Source organism: Equus caballus, chromosome 3 (assembly GCF_041296265.1).
Source record: "Equus caballus isolate H_3958 breed thoroughbred chromosome 3, TB-T2T, whole genome shotgun sequence".
Classification (NCBI taxonomy): domain Eukaryota; kingdom Metazoa; phylum Chordata; class Mammalia; order Perissodactyla; family Equidae; genus Equus; species Equus caballus.
In genome coordinates, this window is record NC_091686.1 from 86,239,681 (window position 1) to 86,256,674 (window position 16,994).

Sequence of the window (16,994 nt, forward strand, 5' to 3'; positions counted from 1 at the left end):
TATTGTTTCCCTCAACTGAGGAGTTACAGTGTCCGAAAAGATTCTTTTGAAACTGATGTCAAAGAGTGTACTGCCTATATTCTCTTCCAAAAGACTTATTGTCTCAGGCCTAATCTTTAGGTCTTTGATCCATTTTGAGTTTATTTTGGTGTGTGGTGAAAAAGAATGGTCAATTTTCAATCTTTTGCATGTGGCTGTCCAGTTTTCCCAGCACCATTTGTTGAAGAGACTTTCTTTTCTCCATTGTAGGCCCTCTGCTCCTTTGTCGAAGATTAGCTGTCCATAGATGTGTGGTTTTATCTCTGGGCTTTCAATTCTGTTCCATTGATCTGTGGACCTGTTTTTGTACCAGTACCATGCTGTTTTGATCACTGTAGCTTTGTAGTATGTTTTGAAATCGGGGATTGTGATTCCGCCGGCTTTGTTTTTCTTGCTCAGGATTGCTTTAGCAATTCGCGGTCTTTTGTTGCCCCATATGAATTTTAGGATTGTTTGTTCAATTTCTGTGAAGAATGTTCTTGGGATTCTGATTGGGATAGCATTGAACCTGTATATTGCTTTAGGTAGTATGGACATTTTAACTATGTTTATTCTTCCAATCCATGTGCAAGGAATGTTTTTCCATCTCTTTATGTCATCGCCTATTTCTTTCAAGAAAGTCTTGTAGTTTTCATTGTATAGATCCTTCACTTCCTTGGTTAAGTTTATCCCAAGGTATTTTATTCTTTTCGTTGCGATTGTGAATGGGATAGAGTTCTTGAGTTCTTTTTCTGTTAGTTTATTGTTAGTGTATAGAAATGCTACTGATTTATGCACGTTAATTTTATACCCTGCTACTTTGCTGTAGTTGTTGATTATTTCTAATAGTTTTTCTGTGGATTCTTTGGGGTTTTCTATGTATAAGATCATGTCGTCTGCCAACAACGAGAGTTTTACTTCTTCGTTACCTATTTGGATTCCTTTTATTTCTTTTTCCTGCCGAATTGCTCTGGCCAGCACCTCCAGAACTATGTTGAATAGGAGTGGTGAAAGTGGGCACCCTTGTCTTGTTCCTGTCCTCAGAGGGATGGCTTTCAGCTTTTGTCCATTGAGTATGATGTTGGCTGTGGGTCTATCATATATGGCCTTTATTATGTTGAGGTACTTTCCATCTATACCCATTTTACTGAGGGTTTTTATCATAAATGGGTGTTGGATCTTGTCGAATGCTTTCTCTGCATCTATTGAGATGATCATGTGGTTTTTGGTTTTCATTTTGTTAATGTAGTGTATCACGTTGATTGACTTGCGGATGTTGAACCATCCCTGTGTCCCTGGTATAAATCCCACTTGATCATGGTGTATAATCTTTTTGATGTATTGCTGTAATCGGTTTGCCAAAATTTTGTTGAGGATTTTTGCATCTATGTTCATCAGTGATATCGGCCTGTAGTTCTCCTTCTTTGTGTTGTCCTTGTCAGGTTTGGGGATCAGAGTGATGTTGGCTTCATAGAATGTGTTAGGGAGTTCTCCATCTTTCTCAATTTTCTGGAACAGTTTGAGGAGAATAGGTATTAAGTCTTCTTTGAATGTTTGGTAGAATTCTCCAGAGAAGCCGTCTGGTCCTGGACTCTTGTTTTTGGGGAGGTTTTTGATTACCGTTTCTATTTCCTTACTTGTGATTGGTCTATTCAGATTCTCCATTTCTTCCTGATTCAGTTTGGGGAGATTGTAGGAGTCTAGGAATTTGTCCATTTCTTCCAGGTTGTTCAATTTGTTGGCATATAGTTTTTCATAGTATTCTCTTATGATCTCTTGTATTTCATTGGTATCTGTTGTGATTTCTCCTCTGTCATTCCTGATTTTATTAATTTGCGATTTCTCTCTTCTTTTCTTGGTGAGTCTGGCTAGGGGTTTGTCAATTTTGTTAATTCTTTCGAAGAACCAACTCTTTGTTTCATTGATCCTTTCTATTGTCTTTTTTGTTTCAATATCGTTTATTTCTGCTCTTATTTTTATTATTTCCCTCCTTCTACTGACTCTGGGCCTTGTTTGTTCTTCTTTTTCTAGTTCTGTTAGGTGTCGTTTGAGGTTGCTTACGTGAGCTTTTTCTTGTTTAGTGAGGTGAGCCTGTATTGCGATGAATTTCCCTCTTAGGACTGCTTTTGCTGCATCCCAAATGATTTGGTATGTCGTGTTCTCATTTTCATTTGTCTCCAGATAATATTTGATTTCTTCTTTAATTTCTTCAATGATCCATTGTTTGTTGAGAAGCGTGTTGTTTAGTCTCCACATTTTTGCACCTTTCTCTGCTTTTTTCTTGTAGTTGATTTCTAGTTTAATAGCGTTATGATCAGAAAAGATGCTTGATATTATTTCAACTCTCTTGTATTTATTGATGTTTGCTTTGGTTCCCAAAATATGGTCAATCCTTGAGAATGTTCCATGTGCACTTGAGAAGAATGTGTAACCTGCTGTTTTTGGATGAAGTGTTCTATATATATCTATTAAGTCCATCTGGTCTAATTTTTCATTTAATTCTATTATTTCCTTGTTGATTTTCTGTCTGGATGTTCTGTCCATTGGTGTTAATGGTGTGTTGAGGCCCCCTACTATTATTGTATTGTTGTTGATGTCTTCTTTTAGTTCTATTAAGAGTTGCTTTACAAATTTTGGTGCTCCTGTGTTGGGTGCGTATATATTTATAAGTGTTATGTCTTCTTGGTGGAGAGTCCCTTTTATCATTATATACTGTCCCTCTTTGTCTTTCTTTATCTGTTTTGCTTTGAAATCTACCTTGTCTGATATTAGTATAGCGACACCTGCTTTCTTTTGTTCATTATTAGCTTGGAGTATTGTTCTCCATCCCTTCACTCTGAGTCTGTGTTTGTCTTTGGGGCTGAGGTGTGTTTCCTGGAGGCAGCATATTGTTGGATCTTGTTCTTTGATCCATCCTGCCACTCTGTGTCTTTTGATTGGGGAGTTCAATCCATTTACATTTAGAGTGATTATTGAGACGTGGGGACCTACCACTACCATTTTGTGTCTTGTTTTCCGGTTTTCTTCAGTTTCCTTTGTTTCTCGTCCCATGGTTTAATCTGTGTGTTATTCTTGATTGAGGTTTAATGAGAGTTTTGGATTTGTGGGTTCATAGTCCATCAATTTTAGAAAATTTTTGATCATTATTTCTTCAAATAGTGTTTTATGTTCACTCCTCTGAGATTCCAGTTACACATATGTTAGGTCATTTGATGTTGTTCCAAAGGTCACTGAGACTTTGTGCATTTTTTCCCCTTGTTTTGTCTTCTGTGCTTCACTTTGGAGAGTTACTATTTCCATTTCTCCAAGTTTACTGACCTTTTCTTCTGCAGAATCTAATCTTCTCTTGTTCCCACCCAGTGACTTAGATATTGTATATTTTATCCCTCAAAGTTCTGTTTGAGTCTATTTTTATATTCTATTTTTGTACCTTCTATTTTCTTCTCATTTTGTTTATTTTTTCCTTTAAGTCCTTGAGCATATTTATAATAGTTTTTTTAAGAGCCCATAGCTAATTCCATCATCTCCATCATTTCTAGATCTGCTCTATTGACTGATTTTATAGGCCACATTTTTCTGCTTCTTGACATGTCTAGTAATTTTTAATTGGATGCCACTGTATATGTGACACAGTTGTTGAGAGCTGAATTTTGTTACATTCTTTTGAAGAGTGTTGTTCTTTGTTTGGGGAAGGCAGTTACTTGTAGATAGCTTAATCATTTGAGGCTTGTTTTGGATCCTTTGAAGCTATGTTAAGGAGGATTTAAAGTAGCTTTTAGTTCCACTAATAAGGCGTGACCTTTGTGGAGTATCTACAGAATGCACTGGGTATTCATTGTAATAGTTTCCCAAATTTTCCTTGTTTGTGATGACCTTGATAGTGTTCAGAAGTATTGGTTGGGTATTTTGTAGATTGTTCAGTTTGAGTTTATGTGATTTTTTTTCATGGTTAGACTGGGGTTATGGGTTTTGGGGAGGAAAAACACAGAGGTAAAGTGCCATTTTCATCATATCGTATCAAGAACATATACTCTTGATTTATTACTGATAATGTTAACCTTGATCTCCTGGCTGAAGTAGTGTTTGTCAGATTTTTCCACAGTAAGATTACTCTTTCCGCCCTGCTTTCTATACAGTACCTTTTGGAAGGGAGTCGCAAGTGTAGCCCACACTTTGAAATGTTGAGAAGTATTGCTCCTCACTCTTGAGGGTGAAGTATCTACATAAATTATTTGGAATTCGTCTGAAGATGTGTCAGAGGTCCCCAAGACCATCATCGCATTTAATGATCTGTTAGAATGACTCACAGGACACAGCATATAGTTATACTCATAGCTATGATTCATTACAGCTGAAGGATGCTAAGCATAATCAGCAAAGTGTAAAAGGCATGTGGGGCGAAATCCAGGGGAAACCTGCTGCAAGCTTTCAGTGTCTTTCAGTAGCATCATGGAGGGGGTTCCCTTGCAATTGATTCCCCTGCAGGGAGCTGCAAACCACAGATAAAATCTTACCAACCAGGGAAGCTTGTTAGACATTCAACGCCCGGGATTTTTATTGGGGCTGATCACATAGGTACCCCCTGCCTGGCACATACTCAAATTTTAGACTCCCCGAAGGAAAGCAGATGTTCAGCAGTAAAAATATTCTTTGTAGCAACAGTTTAGGCATAGTAAGCCACTCTTAGTAATTCTAGGGGTGGTGGGACCCTCTTAAAATCTAAGTTCTTAGGTGCTAGCCAAGGGCCCATCTTGTAAGCAGGCCTTTCAAAGGATACCAGTCAGGCCTACTAGGTTAACTCTTTTCTGTACAATGTGAGATTTGTCTCTTCTCCCTTATTTATTTATTTAATCATTTATTTATATCAGTATAGACTCATGGATATTTATTATATACTCTGGGTTATATTCCAAAACTACGTTGTTTATTTTGTTGCTCAAGTTGTTAGCTTTGGCCATTGGCAGCTCCTTCAGTTGGCTCCTGTATCTCTTTGACATCCCCACATTATTTGTTTTTTGAGCCCTTTCCTGCTTTCTGGCACCACCAGATACTCTAGATTTATCTTATGGGTTCCATGCTCCAGATCTAGAATCAGCCATTTCTCCAAGCAGCTCTGCTTCCTTTTTAAATGTTAAAACAATTCACTGTAGAAAATTTGGGAAATATGGGAAGAAGTAAGTAAAGTAATTGCAGTAAGAAGTAAATGTTAACTATTGATATGATTATAGATAGTTACTGTGTTAATATCTGTTACATTATTTAATAAGGTTTCAAAGCAAAATACAAAGTGATTTTTACAACTATTATTATTTTTTTTGTATTTCATGTGTGGTGTTAATTACCTAACAGACTTGAGAGCATCTTTCCTTCCATACCTAAAACCTTTCTATCTCTTTGCTAAACTCCGGAAAAGATAGGCCTTTTTGAAGAGGCTGAAATCTGTGGGACTACAGAAGGTTCTAGGAGTGACAGGATATTTGACATTTTCTATCGAAAAACTTGCCCGGTGTCTATTCTTTTCCATCTTCTGATTGTTTTAGATACCAGTTTAATAATTTTTGCGTTATTTAAAAAGGTGTTAATATGAGGAATAATCCATATATTTGCATTCTTCCTAAGAATTTTAATAATTGAAGACTTTCATTTCCTTTTGGGTAGGTGGAACATTAAATTCCAGTGAATTGTGTTGTATATTTTCAGTTGAATCCAAACTTTATTATATATTGAGGAACATTTTGTTTGGATCCTATATCTAAATGGCAATATTTTTGTAAGATTTACTGAGAATTTTTCCTGGTACACATTCTTTTGGTGTATTAGAATGTACCTCTATCTCCCTTCTACTTAGAAATGTAAAGCAAGTAACTAATTCCATGAATCCTTAAAATGCCAGAGGAAAGGGCATAGAATTAAATGGAAACTGATGAAAAGAAAGAGGGAAACCTACTTTCTAACTCCGTGAGGGCGAGAGAACTGCCACAGTCATCTTTTGTGCCCAGTGCTGTATGGTAGCTGGCCCATGCCGGGAGGACCTCAGCAAAGGCTGACAATAGTGAAATTGTGAATTTCTTAAAAATATTCTAAATCTTATCATTTTAAAAGCATTCTTCAATATATTACATTAATCTAAAAGATGGAGAGGAATATAGTTGAAGGAAATTATCCAGAATAGATGTTTCTGCTTTGCCAAGGATATGCCATTGAGAAATGATTTCTGTGGCTATCTTTTTAAGGTGATGAGACCAAAAAATATATATGTGTGACACAACTTGGAGAATTCTGAATTTATAGAAAGAATAAAATAGAAGACTGACATTTAGACTGGTCTTTTGGCAAGCTTGCAGGGAACTCCACGCTATGCGTTTGTTTCTGTGATTAATTGAAAGGTTAAGGATAGAGAACTCACTTGAAGAATGGTAGGAGTATTATTTGTGTAATTTAAAAATATGTTTAGTAATTGAGGGATTGAGAAAAGATTCAGAATACAAGGGAGCTCTGCCTCGATCTTCTAAAAGGATCGTTGGGTGCCTATGTCTCCTGGTTACTCACTTTAGCGATTTGGGTGATAAAAGTTTAGGAAAGGTTAGAAAGGAAATACCTAATTCCATTAACCTTTGTGAAAGCTGTGATTAATAGTTGGAATAGTAACACTGCTTATTTTATTCTTTATATTGTGGAATAAAGTTCAGAGCCCAGGCCCTGCACACATGGGCCTATTGAATTATTTTCCATAAAAATGGAAAATGCTACGTTTGCTCACCCTCTGTCTACAAGAAAGACCTGGTGTAAAATTCCAAAATCAGCCCTGAAATTAATTCTATGCATCTAAGTCCCAAAGAAATTGTTGATTTGCTTTGGCTGTATATACATAGTAACAGACTGGTTCGATAGAATAGAAACTTTAGGTTCTGATTTATTCTTTTAGGTCTATGTAGAGAAAACAAACAGAAGAAAACCTTTTTTTTTTTTTTTTTAAGATTGTGAGAAAGTCACCTATTATTTAACCCCCACACCCACACCCAAAAAGGTTATCCTACTCTGACGTTCTGTATGACAGGTAGTTTTGCTTGTTGTCGTTTATGAAGGTTTGCTAGGAATGAAGCTTGGTTACTTTGGTGGGACATTGTAGCCAAATAGTATTAAGTAACTTTTAAGATTTGTGTGAGACTAAAAGACTTAGCTCAATAGGGGTAGAAAAAATGTGGCAGAATATCTGGGCATATGCCTCCGAACTTGTCTGCTTGCTGACATGATTCAGTTCTGAGTCTTGGCATTTAATGGTGTAGTTTGTTTGGGTCTCGATCAGCTTATTCCCTGAATCTGCTGACAGCTGTTTGATGAAACGAGGATTGTATTGTCAAATCACTTTGAGATATACTTTAATTAAAAAGAAAAATCAAACCACTTTGTGTACAACTCAGAGCCTTTTGCTTGTTGACATACATTGGTAATGTACAAGAATGGCATGTAATAGGTAGTATTTTGGGACTGTGGAATGCCCTTTGTTCATGCGACACCTTGAGGCGTTTGTGTTCCATTGGACCAGGGGAAACCCTGCTCTCAACTTATCCTGAGATGTCTCTGATCAAGAAGATGCACTCAAACAATGGGGTTGTAGTATTGAGGTTCTCTGTGGTTAGCCTTGCAGCTCTGGCTTGAATTTAGGTTTTGGGCCTGTTCAGGAATAGGAATAGCCCAGATTCATTCCAAATTTCTTGGACCACTATGAAAAAATACAAGCTTGAAATGACACTCACTGAACAATACTGTTATTCTGAATATGTCTTATGGAGTACAATTATCTTTTTCCCTTAGTATATGATACTTGAGTATGGAAGGAAGTTCTTCTAGCTTTTTTTTCTTTTTTTCCCTTTTAGCTTTTAATACAGTGCCTAGCCATTTGGCTATGAGTAAATTTATTTGGTTATGACTTTGATCACTGAATTTATTTATTACTTAGAGTATTTAAAGGATACAGTAGTATAGATGGATGAATACAAATGTATTACCACGTATGGAAAACACATACCTCGCTGACCTTCAAAGTCACAGTAAACTAATTATGAGGTCAAGACATTTTTCCTCTGATATAACATGAAATAATACTGGCTGTGTTTGATTATGAAATTTTTCTACTATTTTGAAGAGCAGTTAGGCTTTTAATAGTGTCAGTTTTCAGTTTTAAAATAGTTTCTATAGAGTAAAGTTTTAAAAATGTGCATTTTATTTGACCAGAGGATTTCTCGCTTTTCATTGACTTTTCTGACTGTAAGGCTTTCAGGGGAATCATGCACTTTATTAAGAATAGAAGACCCTATGTTTTATAATAATCTCATTATTATAATAGAGTTCTCTCTTTTGAATAAGTTGCATTCAGCAGAGGAAACTTTGTCCTGAGCTGAGCAGTTTTAGAGGGCTGATGGAGGCTCAGCCATGGTGTTCATTACATCATCTTTTCATTCCATTAGCCAGCGTTCTCTCCGGTGGGTTAAGTGAGGCAGTGGCCTCTGCATCATCGTAAGCATGCTGAGAGTCACTGCTCACTGCCTGGGTGTGTAGAGCAGTGGAGAGAATTTACTACTAAAATCATCTAGGAAAAAACTGATGTTGGAGTGTGATAAATGCCACCGATTTTTTTTTTTTTGGTCAGCTTTTACAGGAAGAGATTTAAAGACTTTATGCTAGATCCAAATTCATTTTGTATTTCTAAGGTCCTTAGCTAATGAGAAAAGTTGGCATCCGAGGGCAGAGCTCTACCCTTGTCTGTTTACTAGCAGTAGTGACTACACTGAAAGCAGTTGGAGACACAGCTCATCAAAACTGATAACACGGACTTAGAGAAGATCATTGCGGCCACGTGTATGTCTCCATAAAGAAAGGTGAGGGTGTCCTTCAGGACACTTAGAATAAACTCGTAAGCCTTTATTCAACTGGATAGTTCATCTGCATTCAGCAGCGTTTCCACTATAGTTGTGCGTCACTGCGAGACTGCATGGTAATGAAGCCAAGGCACTGTGGGCCAAAACTCTGCTGCCTGTGAGAAGAGAAGGGACAGCGGCCGGGGAGATAGATCAACAAATCCGTTGCTGCTGCTACTGCTGCTGCTGCTGCTGCTGCTGCTGCTGCTGCTATTGCAGCCAATTGAGACACAATGTTGAGTCTACAGGATTCTGTGTTTTTTGAAATTAGCATAAAGTCCTTGTTAAAGTCCTGGAGCAGCAGCTGTAAGTATACATGCCTAAATGGGAGAAATGCTGAGCTATGATCGTTACCATTCCTTGCATGCTAGTTCTTTAGACCAATCCGAATAGAATAAAAGCTGTTAAAAATAACATGAAGAATTCTTTTCCTGAATGGCAGTTAGTAAGATAGAAAATCTAGATGTGCACACACAGGACAGTTGTAATATTGGTAGTTAAATATTCTTTGACTAGCCTTAGTTTTCTTGTTAATTTGTGTCATTCTGGAAAAGTTTCTCTCCATTGGTCAAAAATGGGGGAAAAAGATGACAAATAGACTCTGATGTCTGCAGGGTTATCTGATACCAGTACTATTCCACAGTTCTGTTAGCATGAAATGTTTGTTTGAAGCAACATCAGTTATCTTAAGACATCAGATGATTTAATATAACAATCATATCTTTCCCCTATTCCTGTCATTGAAGTTACAATGAGTAATTTTCTGTATGATAAAGAACATTCAGGATGATATACTTATGTTTCAAAGTTGAAGTAAGTCAACAAAACTAATATCATTGAGCCATTATTTTAACTCCTTTCCTAATATGTGGATTTGGCAGAAATATTGATTTTCTTCTGTATTTCCAGTAATTTCCAATGGTACTTTTCTCTGAAGATCTCAAAGCACTTAATGGAAATTATTTATTACCATAGCTGGGTTTTTTGTGTTTTTTTTTTTTTTTTTTTTTTGCTGAAATTATCTTAGTAATATGATACTAAACTAATGAAGTAAACAAAGATTCTCTTATAGTATCTGTTTTGCCCAAGAAAATTGAAATATAGAAAAAAATGTGACTTTTCCAAGGTCATACGGTGGCAAAGAACTAGAATTAGAACCCACTTGTTCTTGCTCCCAACTGTGCTGCCAGTGCCTGAGCAAAGTAATGAATAAAATATGAGAGACTAAATTTAATTTTTTCCAGTTAACTCCTTACCCAAATATTTATTTAGTGTAGTTTTGTTTTATAAGCAAATAATATAAGAGACCAAATGTTGATATGGGGGAAAAAGACCTCTTAAGATAAAGCCTTATAGATTATAATTAGAGGAGAGTTGTATTATGCCAAATTTACTGCATTTACAATCTCTGCATGTCTTTTATTTTTGATCTGTAAGTAATTCTTCCATATGGAGATATTGTTGTGCCAGATGGCAGAAAATTGTCTTAGTTCTAGGAAAGTTTCTAAGTGAATATACATAGTTAAAATATTGGGAGAATTATAATTACTGACTAATTTAAATTAAATACTTTTACTACTTAAAAGGGTATTCTAGAATACATTTTTACTAAAATAAACTAGACTATGGGTTCTAATCCATCTTTACTTCCTCCCTCCCCCTCCTTCTCCTTCCTTCCCCCATCCTCATCGTGTACATTTTTTTAAACAGTAAGAGAGTTTTATAGTGAGAATGAGGCTATAATTAATGGGTTCCTATAGAGGAACAATGTATTAGATTATATCATAGCAGTTTGTCTTGTAAAAACTTAGTTTGCTTAGATACTTGTGAACTATGTGGTTGTTTTGTGACCATTTAAACATTTCTACATGTCATTCCCTGAACCCTATAACCAGCCACAGCCAAATCTCGTGTAATCATATTCCCTGAATCCAGGAGTGAACCAAAAACAGATGTTTGTGAAGCCTTTGTTGTTAGCTGTTAGTAATATAATGATTGAGTTTGTGGGAATCCCATTGCCCTTGGGTATTCATAGTACAAATCTCTTGAAGGCATTTTTACAGTCGTACAGCGGTAGGTTAATACTGAAAAGAAATGATAAGTCTTACTGTTCAGTGAGTCCCTAACCACGTCTGCCCTCGCTCTGAAAAGTGGGAGAATGTTTTTCTTTCCCCGGCGTCTGTGGGTGTCTTTCTAGGTCTTCACTTAGCCCTATTGTATTTAAAAAAGAGAGAGAGAGGATTGAAATATTTCTAAGAGCTCAGAAAGGGGCAGTTAAGGAGTTATCTGTCTCTTCCTAGGGATGTTTCCATGATTCCAACACTTGAATCAGCGAACATTTATTGAGCAGGTACTGTGCTGTAACAAATAGATGTGACCTTTGCACATAAGGAGCTTCTAGTTTAGTCAGAGGGTAAATATACATAAAAAGTTAACAGTAAGGAAGTTAAATGAGAGATGTTGCATATACGTTATGACTTACCAAGTAACTGTTACACAGGAAAAGAACAGAGTGTACAGAGATGGAAGGAATCATTGAACCACAGGGGACAGAGAAGACTTAGAGGGAAAGGAATCTGTTTGAGTTCTGTTTCGAATGGTAGGATGTTCTCCTTGGTGGCAGGCAGTACTGCCATCCAGTCTCCCTGAGCCAGAAACCAGGGGTGGGTCAGCACCCCTGTCTCACCCCTGGACCCCACATCCCACCCCTTTCAGTCATTTACCAAGACTTGGCATTCTACCTTCTAAAATTTCCTAAGTCTCTCCTGCCTTCTGTTGCCAGAGCCACTTAACTTGCCTTGGTTCAGACCTCTCTCTTTTCATTATCACCTGGATTAGTGCCATAGTTTCTTTTTGTCCTGTTTGGATCTTCCACGTTGCTGCCAAGGGTTCCTTCTAAACATCTGCTCTTAAAGTCTCTCCCTTCCTTACTTAACAGTCCTTCTATCCCCCGTATGATGAAGCCTTTCATCATGTACCCTTGCTCATTTTTCAGTCTCCTCTCTCGCCATACTTACCCCGTTCCTAGAGCATGTGGTGCCTTTATATTTGTTGGTGCCTTTCTATTTGTTGCTACCTTTGCCTAGAATGCACCCCCTACCCTCCTCCTCCCGTTGTCTGCTTCTCAATGAACTCTTACTTGTGTTTGAAGACCCATCCTTTCTTGAGTCAGCCAGATACTAAATGCTTCGTCTGCTCTGTCCTTCACTTTAAACATCGTTGTATCATTGTTCTTATCCCCCTGTTCGTGTCTTTCTCTGCTACTTGAGTGTAAGCTCTTGGAGGGCATAGATTGATGGTGTGTTTGTTCATCTTTATATACTTGATGCTTCATCAAGTTTCGGGAAATGTGCAGGCAACTAAGGTAAAACTTAGGGATGCAGTCATTTTTGTTGGAATAGATTAATAATTGGAAAGAAGGTAGGAGGTTAAATATATGACCCCTCTTATAGTATGTGATTATTATTGTTCTAGTGATGTCTCTCAGGGGAATAGTTCCTGAAGCAGGAATGTATAAATACCTTAGTGATTTCAAAAGAATTAATGTTTCATTAAATTCTCTTCAGTGAATTTCTTGGGAAGAACAGAGAAAAACCTGGTTTATTAATAGCCTTTGTAAAAAGAAATAAAATGGAAAATAAGTTTTCCATTAAATAAGTTATATATTTCAAATTTTGGGAGGCCCCTACCCTCCTAAAGAAAAAAAGGAAAAAGAAAAAAGAAATCTGGTTTTTGTCATTGAACATAACAATAGCAATGTGTATTATTCTTTATCATTAAATATAATAATGTTTCATGTTTATAAGATAGATTTTTCCTGATTTGTATTAATGTTAAATGCCACATTTGACAGTGTATTAATCGCTAGAGGCCCTCTGGTTTCAAGGCCTGCTTAGCTGGCAGAATGTTGTTGCAGTGCTGCTGAAGTTTGATTATAGTTGAGCTTCTGTCTTTCAGTAACAACAATGAAGTGACATTCATATGGCCTAAATTCAGGATTTTATCTTTGTGCCAACAGTTTTAGGCATTACTTCTTTTAAAAACGGGATCAGGAACATTCTGTTAAACCAGCTGTGTAGTAAGGATGTTATCCTTTAAAAGATTGGCTTAGTTCCCTAAAATTGGTGAGACGACAAGGTTCAGTACTGAGAACTATCCAGTTCTATATCTGCAATGTTAATTATGATCACAGATGCATTTATTAATATCATACCTCTAATAAACATATTTATAGAAGTTATTTTGCGTATATAATTTTTTGACAACTAGTGTTTCAAAGAATTCGGTTTTTATCAGAACTAGAAGAGGTAAATTGACTTATTTTAACTATGATTTTATAAATTAAAATGTGAATAAGATATGGTATGTTAAGAAACTAAATTTGCATAAATTTCTTGGATTTTTAAACAATGCAAAAAATTCACAAACAGACTTTTTAAACCTCAGAGATGTTTTTCCTGGATTGCAAAAATGGTAAAAAGCCAACCCTAAAAAGCACAATTAAGCATTTTTATAAATTTCTGTTAAAGTCTGAGTTATTTGATTAATATAATACTTAGCATTTACTCAAGTACTTATGGGTTGAGTATTGTGGTAAGTACATGTTGTACATGTGCATGTGTACAATCAGATACACAATACAATTATTAAATCTCATGTAATCATCATGAAAATCTAAGGAATACTATTACTGCTGCTTTTTTTTTTTTTTTTTTAAAGATTTTATTTTTTCCTTTTTCTCCCCAAAGCCCCCCGGTACATAGTTGTGTATTCTTCGTTGTGGGCTCTTCCAGTTGTGGCATGTGGGACGCTGCCTCAGCATGGTCTGATGAGCAGTGCCATGTCCGCGCCCAGGATTTGAACCAATGAAACACTGGGCCGCCTGCAGCGGAGCGCGCGAACTTAACCACTCGGCCACGGGGCCAGCCCCAGATTACTGCTGCTTTTTAAAAATAGATTTATTGTGATATAAGTTACACACCATAAAATCCATCCTTTTAAAGTGTACAATTCAGTAGTTTTTAGTGTACTCACAGAGTTGTACAGCTATCACCACTCTCAAATTTTCAGACATTTTCATCACCCCAAAAAGAGCCCTCATACTCATAAATTTGTTTTCTGTCTCTATGGATTTGTCTATTCTGGGCATTCCGTATAAATGGAATCATACTATAGGTGTTTCTTTGTAACTGTTTTCTTTCACTTATCCTATTTCCAAGGTTCATCCATTTTTAGTAAGTATTGGCACTTCATTACTTTTCATGGGCTCAGTAATATTCCATTGTATGGATATACCACATTTTGTCTATCCATTAATCAGTTGATAAATTGCTGTTTTCATAGAAGAGAAAATTGGGGCTCAGGTAAGTTAAAGTGTGCTGAGAATACCCCCTCCCCCCCCCCCCAAAAACCCACTCAAATTCTTTAGCTAACTTACTTTAATCCTTCATATTTCAATTTAAAGGTTTCCCTGACCTGGTGATACTTCATAAAAGTACGAAGGAAGAAATAGTTAACAGTTTGAGGGGAGGGTGGATGGGCAGAAAAGAAAGGATGTCATGCGCTGGAGGCTGGAGGAAGTGTGGCCAGTTTGGCTGGAACAGAGAGGCCTGGAAGGAGGGAGGGAATGAGCTGGAAAGGTAGGCAGGGGACAGTCTTTGTGGAATTTTGAGGGCCTTGTTATGGATTTTGGTCTTAAACCTAAAATACATGGGGAACCATTGCTGGACTTTGTGACAGTAGTTGACAGGCTTTCATTTTTCATGGGATGAGGCAGAGAGAAGGGACGAGACAGCAGTACAGTGTCTGCAGGGAGATGAGTTGGGATGCTGTTGCAGTGGACCAGATTGGAGATGAAAGTTGAACAAATGGAGAAATGTTATTTATTAATTTAGCAAACTTGTATGTAATGCCTACCACATGGCTAGCTACTCTTTTAAGTGCTTTACAGAATATTAACTCATTTAATTATGGATATGGGAAATATTTAAGAGGTGGGAATAATAGGTCCTCGGTTAAATATGGGAGGTGAAGGAAATTTTTAACTAGGTTTTCATAGAATGGATTTGGTAGAGAAATTTATGTTCTCATTGACGTTAATTTCAGAGATGCATCCATTGAGAGTTAACATGAGTCGTAGTGGAAAAGAATCACCTCCTGCTCATTGCCAAGAATACCCTCTCATCCCCCAGAGAGATCTGTCCACTTTAGGATATGAAGCTGGACAAGGAAGCCAACTCATAGTGCTGTTACGTGAACAGTGTGAACTCTGTGATGGTCCCTGAATTTGGAGTTCCCAGCTCCGGATATCATTGAATTAGGAATCACAAGCCTGCTTTATCCATATATATATATATATATATATATATATATATATTTTAATATTCTAACTCGTTCAGCTAGGTGTACCTCATTTGACCAAAGAGACATTTCATCTTCAAAACTAAACATTTTGTGTTGTGAGATGTACAGCTGATTGTCTAACTCATTAAGTATTTGGTTTCATGATTTGTTTTAAAATTTTTTATTGGTAAATATTAGAATAAAGACACATTGTTTAATAATGTGAGAAAATTCAAAATCAGGAAAATCTAACAGAGGGTCACAGTGTTCTTAGGTGTCTGAGAGTATTCAAAAAGATCGGTGTAATATCTATGGTAAGTTTCAGACACACTGTTTCATAAATCTTGATGTCATAACCCCTCCCCTTTTGTCCTTCTGTCGTAGTCATGTGTAGACTCAGTCTTCTGTCAGGCCCTGGGTCCTAACCTGCACTAAGATGGGGAGATTGGGAGAGCCCTAGCTCACCAGTCCAGACGACTCCACGTCAGCCCAAGCTCACTACAAGTTTTGGCCTAATTTATTAAACCTGCCTCTCCAACTGCATGTCCACATATTTCCTGTCCTTAGACTTTACATTATATATCTGTTTGCTGGCATATCTGTTCTTTCTTGGGTCTTCCTGATCCAAGATCCAAGATTTTACCTTTTGTCATGCTCTTTAGATACCATTTTCTGCTCTCATTACTGGCTTTCTCGTTATCTCCAACATTGCTGATATTCAGCCATTATGCATCCTTATGACTGTACTGGTATTTACAGCCAGAAGCTGTTCTGATTGTCCTCTGTACTGATAGCTGAATATTTTAAATATGACACCTGACAGGTGTCTGGCCTATTATCCTGGTTAGGCCCCATGTCATTGAGTTCTGGCTTGTTCCACTACTGGCCACGCTCTTAGACTTCCTTTCTGGAAGTAGCTATGCTTATAGTCTCTCTGACCCATTGATAGGACATAGTTTACTAGCGTTTTGCAGGATGGAATAGGCTGTGTTCTCAATTATTTCTCCTTCTAATCACCTGTTAATGCATGATGTCAACAGGATGTTGCTTGTTCAGTGGGATTTCTCACAATTTCATTTTGAGTCTACTAGTTGGTTTTCATTAAGCATGCTATTTCCCAATTTAAAAAAAATTTTCTAAAATGAGTAAAGTTTTAAGGGTTTTTACAAAAAGAGAATTAAAGAGAAATTCGTTTGAATGGGAAAGGCTGTAGAAGCCAAATTCCAAACTGTCAGACCTGTTTTTACTAGAAGATGATGAATTGTAAATGTGATGGTAGTTCATAGTAGAAAATCATATGAATTGTTTTAGAAGCTGAATTTTCAGTTATATTTATTGACATGTGATACAGAAACTAGTTAGCAAAGGCATTCATAAAAAATGAAGAATGACTTAATATCCATCAACATGTAATATAGTAACAGTATAACATAATAACAAAATACAGATTTATATTAGATGCATTAAATGGATCTTTTTTGTTTAAAAAAGGCTTCACTGATGTTTCCACCAGCTTTATTCATAATTATCAAAACTTGGAAGAAACCAAGAGGTGCTTCAGTAGGTAAATGGATAAATAAATGTGGTGCATCCCGACAATGGAATAGTATTCAGTGCTAAAATGAAATGAGCTATCAAGCCATGAAAAGACTTGTAGGAAACTTAAACGCTGGTTACTAAGTGAAATAAGCCAGTTTGAAAAGGCTACATACTATT

At 36.7% G+C, this 16,994-nt stretch overlaps 1 protein-coding gene across 15 annotated transcripts in view; it reads left to right on the forward strand.

The window, feature by feature from the left end:
* FRYL (FRY like transcription coactivator) overlaps positions 1-16,994 on the forward strand; it is a 245,305-nt gene that overhangs the window by 77,195 nt on the left and 151,116 nt on the right. For 2 of the 15 annotated variants that reach the window (XM_023638119.2, XM_023638122.2), the window contains exon 1: positions 9,040-9,242. The exons of 12 other annotated variants lie outside the window; for them this stretch is intronic. In XM_023638119.2, coding sequence (XP_023493887.2) covers positions 9,170-9,242 — 73 coding nt within the window. In that variant the 5' untranslated portion in view covers positions 9,040-9,169. Of the gene's footprint in view, positions 1-8,994; positions 9,243-16,994 lie in introns of those variants that run through there. One more of the 15 variants, XM_023638127.2, reaches the window with a different exon arrangement.